This window comes from Dermacentor variabilis, chromosome 4 (genome assembly GCF_050947875.1).
Source record: "Dermacentor variabilis isolate Ectoservices chromosome 4, ASM5094787v1, whole genome shotgun sequence".
NCBI lineage: Eukaryota > Metazoa > Arthropoda > Arachnida > Ixodida > Ixodidae > Dermacentor > Dermacentor variabilis.
Genome location: NC_134571.1, coordinates 73,053,468 through 73,062,150, shown reverse-complemented (window position 1 = coordinate 73,062,150; position 8,683 = coordinate 73,053,468). Strand labels below are relative to the sequence as shown.

Genomic DNA, 8,683 nt, shown 5'->3' with positions numbered 1-8,683 from the left:
TTGAGGACGACGCAACGAGCTATGGAAAGAAGAATGATGGGTGTAACGTTAAGGGATAAGAAAAGAGCAGATTGGGTGAGAGGACAGACGCGAGTTAATGACATCTTAGTTTAAGTCAAGAAAAAGAAATGGGGATGGGCAGGACATGTAATGAGGAGGGAAGATAACCGATGGTCGATAAGGGTTACCGGCTGGATTCCAAGGGAACGGAAGCGTAGCAAGGGGCGGTAGAAAGTTAGGTGGGCGGATGAGATTAAGAAGTGTACAGGGACGACATGGCCACAATTAGTACATGACCGGGGTAGTTGGAAAAGTATGGGAGAGGCCTTTGCCCCTACAGAGGGCGTAACCAGGCTGATGATGATGATGATGATGATGATGATGATGATGATGATTGGGTAGTTTTAAAATCTTGGTCCAAAGTAGCCGGGACACCCTGTGTGTGTGTGCGTGTGTGTGTGCGTGTATATATATATATATATATATATATATATATATATATATATATGTATATATGTATATATATCCGGCACGCGCTCGTGAAAGTAGATTACCAAGCATAAGCGTGTAACGAGAGTGCATATGGTCAGATCTACCGATGGAAGCGAAAGGGAATGGAGCCAAACGAGCACCGACCACAGCAAGTAATCGAGAGCCGCAATGCGTCGCACCAACTGGGGCACAAAAGCTTAAACGCTATCACGTACTTCAAGCATGCGAGCAAAGAAAACAAAGGTTCCAGAAGAAACGCGATGACGGGTCGCCGAAGGGATGTGTATCGCAGGCAACTCTCTACGTAAGGCCAGAACGTGAAGGTGCAAGAAAGAGAGGGAGACAGAGACATTTTAATTATATTTGGAGAGGCTATATAGCCCATCGACAGGGTTGGTACACTGCACCAGCTGAGGGATGACAGAAAGAGAGTTTGATAAAAACAAAAGGAAAGCACACGTAGACGCGCGCTCAATGTGCCCTATAGCGCAAAAGTTTATTGACAGAGTTTCACTGAGATCTGTAATACCACAGGAAAGCTATACGCGCTTTAGTGTAGCACAGTTCATATCCGAAAACTATGATACGGTCTAAGAAGGTACAGCAGGATGTCGCATGTCGCGTCGCATGTTCAACTTGGGATAAAACACAGCTGACAGTGTGTAACCCTCACATCGACGAATAAAGCGAACGCGTAGGCCAGGGCACACGTATACGGATCCCTGTAAAAGAAGTCAGCGTATAAATAAAAATTATTCTGCTTTTTTTTGGTAACTACGAAATCTAACACTTTTCGTGCACGCCGCACAATTCTTTGCCGCGCCCTCCAGTTGGTACGTACCACACGAGGGGAAGGACAACAATAAGTCCGAGCGTACGCGCTCACGCGCTGTTCAGGTGCTCACGCGGCATCCTCTCAGCGCGATCGAAGAAGACGATCCTAGGCCTCTTGGTAACAGAGAGCAGCAGCACCAGTAGCTTCATCGAGCTACTCGTCTCAACAAGCGCGTATATACAGTGCTCAACGATGCAGCCAACAACAGAGGATGTCCCGCCCACCTCCGGAGCGCAGGTGCCCCAGGCTAAGGACGAGGAACGCAAGAAGGCGCGATCCAAAACATCCAAGCCTGGTTCCCCCGAGCGCCGTGGCCCGAAGAGGCAAGTCCCTAAGGAGCGAGACGACTTCGACATGCGTCCACCGGATCGTAGCCGAAGCCCTCGAGCGGGATGGCGAAGTCCCCGGCAAGCACGGGCGCAAGGTATAGCGCGCTTTCGAGCTGCCGACCTGCACGGTTAGGCTTAACGTGCCGCGTCGGTCGCGAGCTCCAACGCGTGGTTTTGGTTGCCAACGCGAATGAGCTGGTATGCGTTGAATTTTGGATTTCTATCTTAGATCATAGCGTTTCCGACTTTGTAGGCGGCCGTTGGGTTGTCTGCGTTTATCGAAGGCGGAGAGGACCCCTGTGGTGATGCAAGCCCGGCGGTACGGCACACCACGCACCTAGCTGCAGGGTGTGCACTTTATTAGGCCATCCGCCAACTCTCTGGCGTTGTATTACCTGTATTATTGTATTACCTCGAAACGGTTCTGTCCAGCTGCGTGGCATTCGCATATGTTTAAATATTGGTGCATGATAGTTGGGACACCCTGTTTAGGACGTACGTATTTGTCGCTTAGCGAAACCGTTTCGCAAGCCACCAGCACAAATCGCGAATTGTTAGAGTACAGGAAAGAAGCCTATCACTGGTAAACTAGAGTAAAAGAAAGAAAGTGACTTAGGAGGTCCGATCCCGTGGAATGTCTTCTGCGACCTAACAATAATTTCTTTGTCAGATGCAGGAGTCAGAGTTAACACCGCCCGCTTACCGTTCAATCGCAAGAGCTTTTACCAGCCGAAACCAGCGGACGGTGCCCTGTCACCGACGGGACCACACAATCGCGGTCCATCCGGTGCTTCCGGCAACGATCCGACCGCCGCTATGGGGGGCCTACCTATGTCGCAGATGTCGCGGGAAGGGTACCTGTACGGTGCACGGAGCCCAGCGTCGTTCCCATCACGCCCCTTCAGCTCCACGTCGCAAGTGGGGAACCCTAGTTCGGCCAATGCGCTTGCGAGCTCCGCAGCCTTCCCCGGACAGCCGCCCTTCAGACCGCCCCCGTTGCCCCAAGATACGTTCTCCGAGGTGACGCCGAAGCCGCGCCGGGTGAGTTCTTTGACTAGGACTATTATGTGCCATTTCGCAGAAAGTTCGATGGATCGACGTCGCTGTATACATAGGCTCCACGGAGTATGCACCAGACTCCCACACACCGTTGTCCACTGCCCAAAACTCGGGCGACTCCAGCGCCGTGAAGGTGTCTATGGGACGTTGGCGTGAGATGTCACTTACACGATGTATGCCTCGATGTATGCCACGATGTATGCCTGGACGTGACATTGTATATGTGACACTTGTCGCTTGCGCCGACGATGTTCCCATATTTTTGAGATGTGCTTCACCAAGCACTGCTATTATGCATATAGTCTAATACAAAGATTATCGAAGGGAAATATTACGTATACATTTCGTACAAGCATACTAATGTGGTGGTATTGCTTTATGTGGTGCTATTGCTTTAGCCGGCTGTGAAATATATCTTTAACATTCTTATCGTTACATAAGATCCTGTGGGTTTTTGTATTATAACGATACAATAAGACATTACACTAAACATCACAATAAGAATTTAAGTTTTTACACGCACACGTGCATACACACACGCACGCACACACGCGCGCGCTTTAAGACATCGTCCACAATGGCTCGCTTGAAACCTTGCCTGGGAGCGGGAAAACGAATTTCACGCCTCATATATAACGCGTGGAAATTGGAGAAAACGAGTATTCAGTGAAAAATTTCAAAGCACATCATTAACGTACAGCTTGAAACTTTCGGTGCGCGGCACATACGGCTTCACCCCCCATTTTCTCTTAGTATGAAATCTCTGCAGTCTTTGCTCCTCCTGGTGCAACGGGGAAACTTTGTAAGCGTTTCATATAGCGCCTCTAAAAAGCCTAATACAAGAGTTTAGAATTTTCATTTAACCCCCAAATTACCCACACAGTTCAAAAATTGCTTGCGTATCCACACGAATATTTCCCACATTTTCCAAATGATAACATTCGGGCGCGATGGACTTCTCTCTCTCTCTCGCTTTAGGAACCGTGAAAACAGGTATGTAACGTTTTTCAGCGCTTCTAGTCGAACTAACAGCTGCGCTGTAGAATCATTCAGAATGTAAATAGTAATGTTCACCAGCGTCCGTCGACATACTGAAAATGTAGTGCATATGCATAGCGGCACGCATAGGCGTAATAAACTGCCTTTTTTCTGGTCGTCAAATTTGCGCTGTTAACCCAGCCTTTTTTCACATTGACAGTTTCGATATTTGAGTACAGAATGTGAGAAGCCGCGGACTGCATTCGCAGCGTATCCTGTGACGAACTTAAGCAAAATAGGGTACCCTCCATAAGCCTCGTTACTTTGAACGACTATGGCGTCAGACATAGATACCTCCGGCAATCTTTTTATGAACACTTACGCCATCCTTGAGCATTGACAGCCGACGGAATACGCAATATTCCTTCAGGTCTGCCGCAGCAAGCGCCACGTGCTTTGCTTCGCAAGGTGGGTCCGAGTGCAGGCGTCTGACATTGCTCGGATCACGGATTAGCACGCAACGCAACTATATGCGGCGGTTTGAGCACGATCTTCGTGGAAACAAAAGCGCAATACCATATTGCTAAAGAGGTTCATCATTAGGCTCTGTCACTGAACGTATATATACACAGCGCGCGCGGTTATCAACGCTGCCAAGTTGCTTGCACTCTTGGCGCACAAGACTCGTTGTTACAGTTAACAAGCGCTGAACCTGCTTCCACTTTTGCGCCGCGAATTCGTTGCCTGCCAAAAAGGTGAACGTTCTTTTTTCGATCTTTCTTTATTGCAGACTTTTGGACCTCTGTGCCTCACTGTGTGTGTACTGACGACGGTTGTGCTTGCGACGCTGGCGACAGTGGCGATCGTGAAGGCTTCCTGGCGTTCGGCGACGCCACTATCGAGCCCGTGCGAGACGCATGCCTGCCTCGCCTACTCGAGGCGCCTCCGCGCCTCCATCAACGAATCGGCGAACCCGTGCAAGAGCTTCACGCGCTTCGTTTGCGACGGCTGGCGGCGTGAGCACAGTGGCAACGTGTGGGAGGAACAATTCCGTTACGTGCTTGACAAGCTTACCGCCTCACTGAAGGACATCACCGTTCCGCCGTCCGGACAAAACGAGGAGCAACGGGGAGCCGCCGTGTACCGCAGCTGCGTGTCGCTTTTCGATGGCAGCAGGGACGATCTGCCGGCCGTCCGGAAGGCGCTCGATGATGCCGGCATCGTGTGGCCGCATCCGTCCACGGACGCCGACGTCCTCTACACGCTCATGTACTGCTCCCTCAAGCTGGGCTTGGACGTGCTGCTCAATTTTGACATCGTAGCGAACAGCAGTCGCAGCCGCAGTGCGGTTGAGCTGATCGCAGGTCCGGGCAGGCTGTTTTCATTCCTGTACGAGAAACACATACGCCTGTACGTGAATGATGAGGGCGAGGCGAACTTCGAATTTCTCAAGGAGCGCTTTCAGCGCAACAACACGGTCACCTTAACGTACAGTCAGACGCAAGGTTTCGAGGACCTTGTGCTGCAAAAGCTTTTGTACGCCGGGGCGATGCGCAAAGCCAGCGTCAAAAGTTTAATTCCGGATGCGTCGGACATAGGCCTGACCGAAGCTAAGTGGACGGCAACTCTCCGGAAACTTAACATGAGTCCGGCCGAAGGTCCCTTGCTGACGACGACGCATGTCGCTTATGTGAACGCACTGCTGGATGTCTGGCGATCAAATGGCTCGGACTCGTTGCACACACTAGTCTCTTGGTCCACGGTTCAAGTGGCAGCACTTTTCGCCAACAGAGAGCTCATTTACAATTATTACGATGCTAACTACAATATGGCTCAGGTGCACTATGGCATCTTCTGTGCCACCAGAGCCATGTTCTTTTCCAGGCAGGCACTGTTTGCGAGATACAACGCCGATGTTTTCCAGGGCATGGCAGGGCCCGTTGCGAGAGAACTGGCGCTGTCGGTGCGGCTTGCCTTCTCGCGCCGTCTTTCCAACTGGACCTACTTCGACGAGAACTTAACCGTGGTAGACGACTGGAGCTCTCTTATGACAGCGTTCTACAACTTCGAGAAGCACAGCGAAGAGAACGAAACCGTTGTCCGAGGCCAGCTACCAGACATGACGGATTCGTTGGTGAGCAACTGGCAGCATTCGGCAATAGTCAGAAACACGCCTGAAGTGGAACAGATGCTGCTCTCCATGCTTCGCCTACGTTATTACGTCCACTCCTACGGGAAGAGGGACTTCCAGCTGATGCCGTATGCCCTGTCCTTTCCTCTGTTCGATTCAACGCTGCCATCTTCTGTGAACTACGGTGGCTTGGGATCCGAGGTAACCGTAGCGCTGGGCGACTTGCTTCTAAGCGCCTACGACGTCAGTAAAGTGCCACGAATTCTATCCCTGTACGATTGCCTGCTAGCCAGCCAGTTCGGCGACGGCGCTATTGCAAGAGTTTATGCAGCGCAGACTATTGGCCTCAACGCTCTTGTCGATGCTTACGAAAGTAGCGGCCGTGCCCTGGACAATGCTGTGAAAGGGCTCGAGAAGTATCGGGGACTGCCGCTGGTGTTCATCGCTATGTGTTACATTCAGTGCGATGGCGGCATCGCTGTGGGAAACGGCGAGGCTGGGTGCAATCTACCGCTACAGCAGTTGCCCCGGTTCGCTGAAGCCTTTGACTGTGCTCCAGGAGAGCCTATGAACCCTGCGAACCGATGCGAGCTGCTTTGAACACTTCGGTGTATGTGTGGCTGCTGCGCGCCGTTGGTTATGATGGCGCTTTTATGATACTTATTGTGTTCGTCGTTCAAACAAGACTTACTAGTACAAACATACGCATAACTGTCAGAGCCAGCATCCCTCGTAAGGAATGCAGGCAGCATTTTCCCTTTATGTACGCAGTGACTGCCATTGCCCTTGCGGGGCCGTTAATGAGTGAAGTTATACGCTGTTCTTTAATTTACGTGACTCTTACGTGTTTGTGAGATTTTTTCAGGTGTGTTCTAAGGATTCATTGTTTGTACTGGTGAGCTCGGTTAGGCACTGCCCAATGAAAACCTGTATAAAATCGAGTTATCTAGGTGCTCTGCAACGATCGACTTGCGAGGCACCACATGTCAAAACAGCGGCAAACAGTTTCAGGTGACTTCGCTGCAAATGTAGTTGTGCTTCTTGCGAAACTGTCGCTCTTGCGGCGGCTCACGGATTTGACTGCAGTGTAAGGCCTTTTTTTTTTATTGCTGCGCTGGCCCTGGTCGGTGCATGTGGTCTATTTTCTCGATTTTATTGTTAAATGTCTTTTCACAAAGCACCGTAAAGGACGCCAAAACTCAACACAGCAAGATGGATAACAGCTCGCATACATCTATAAATTAGCGCAACGAAAGACTGTGAAACCATAGGAAATGCGCATTTTCGTTTGGCCTTCGTTTTCTCTAATGAACATGTTATAACGAGCTCCAATAATTGCGTGATTGCTGTGCCGAGTAGTCTCGACATGCGCGGTCATTTCGCGCGGCACTCGTATTCTGTATTTTTTTCTTCGTATTTCTCGTTTTTGATTAACTAGATGGCGAGGAATAAATGTTTCAAACCGTCGCCATGAGGAGACCATTGTCACGTTGTAGTTACGTGACAATAGTAAGTTGATTACCACATTCATCTCCGTCGAGGAGCATATGCGCTGTGAGTGAAAGGGAATCTTTACAGATAAGTTATTGATACAGTATCTCTATGAAACCAGCCTGCATGCTTATATTTAGCCCGATTATGACGTTAACCACGCCACAAACCAAACACACACACACACAAAAGTGTGCACAACAGAGGTTTTTCTTTCCTTTCTTTCCCGCCCCATTTGATCTCGGGAGGGGAGGGGGGGGGGGTTGTTCTCGTAGATCAGCGGGCTAAATTGCGAGATTTAATTGAATCACCGAGGTTGAACTCTGCTTAGGCATCACCTAAATCATGCCCCCTATTTCCACGAAACAGAAACAATGGCACTCGTTCAGAGCGCCTTGTATACGGTGCACCATATGAATATTGAAACAAAATTTTCATTTATCATGTTCAAAGATCATATTAAAGACACAAATGATAACCATTCCCCGTATATCGCCTCTAACATTGCTCCCTTTTCTGTCAAATGTGAACTCGGTGTGACTTACAGTTGTCTTGACTGACTGAATAAACTTTATTGAAACCAGCAAGAGATGGTGGCTGGGCCTAGGCCTCCCACGCGGGGACGTCGAGGTGTTGCCTCTTCGCCGCCTCGCAGGCCTGCTGAGTCGCCCAGAGTTGGTCGTCAAGGTTGGGGCTACGCAGGGCAGCGTGCCATCTCGACGAGAGGGTCGTGGGGTTAGTGTCGGGGTATTGGTGTGTACAGTCCCAAAGCATGTGTGGAAGTGTGGCTGGCTGTGTCTTGCAGATATGGCACGTGGGATTGGGGTAAATGTCTGGGTAGATCTTGTTATAAAGTTGTAACGAGGGGTAAGTATTGGTTTGTAGCAGGCGCAAAGTTGTAGCCTGCGCTCGGTATAGTTTGTTGTGTGGGCCGGGGAAGGTTCTACGCTCTAAGTAGAAGGACTTCACAAGATTATTGTAGCGTGTCAGGCGATCCCTACCGGTGGGGGCAGCCTCCCCTTCTCCCGCGCGGTTAACTAGGCCTCACGCTAGGGAGTGGGTAACCTCGTTGAGGTTGGGGAGGTGCGGGTGGACGGTGCCTACATGAGCCGGTAACCAGACGAGTGTAACCTGATGGTCGGTTGAGCGGGGCGCTTGTTGCAAGATGCGCAAGGCTTGGTGTGAAATACGGCCGTTGATATAGTTGATAACGGCGGAGCGGGAGTCAGAGACGATGGTATGGCATGTTGGGTCTAGTGTGGCTAGCGCGATGGCCACTTCTTCAGCTTCCTCAGCGTGTGGGGTTACTAGGCTGATAGCATGGTGGAGAGAGCCTTCACGCGTGGTGACGGCTGCAAAGTGGGTACC

The 8,683-nt window shown here is 50.4% G+C and overlaps 1 protein-coding gene across 1 annotated transcript; it reads left to right on the top strand.

Moving 5' to 3' along the window:
- Window positions 1-751: 751 nt before the first annotated feature.
- On the top strand, window positions 752-7,889 carry LOC142579362 (neprilysin-like). Its single transcript, XM_075689467.1, has 3 exons — window positions 752-1,751; window positions 2,327-2,697; window positions 4,484-7,889. The coding sequence occupies exons 1-3, from the start codon at window positions 1,520-1,522 to the stop codon at window positions 6,422-6,424; spliced, it is 2,544 nt and encodes an 847-aa protein (XP_075545582.1). The 5' UTR covers window positions 752-1,519; the 3' UTR covers window positions 6,425-7,889.
- Window positions 7,890-8,683: the final 794 nt, after the last annotated feature.

Bases quoted from the DNA above. Each gene is read 5' to 3' on its own strand.
- LOC142579362 (XM_075689467.1), top strand. From the start codon at position 1,520: ATGCAGCCAACAACAGAGGATGTCCCGCCCACCTCCGGAGCGCAGGTG. The intron at 1,752-2,326 runs GTATAGCGCGCT...TTTCTTTGTCAG, and splicing joins CCGGCAAGCACGGGCGCAAG to ATGCAGGAGTCAGAGTTAAC. The intron at 2,698-4,483 runs GTGAGTTCTTTG...TCTTTATTGCAG, and splicing joins TGACGCCGAAGCCGCGCCGG to ACTTTTGGACCTCTGTGCCT.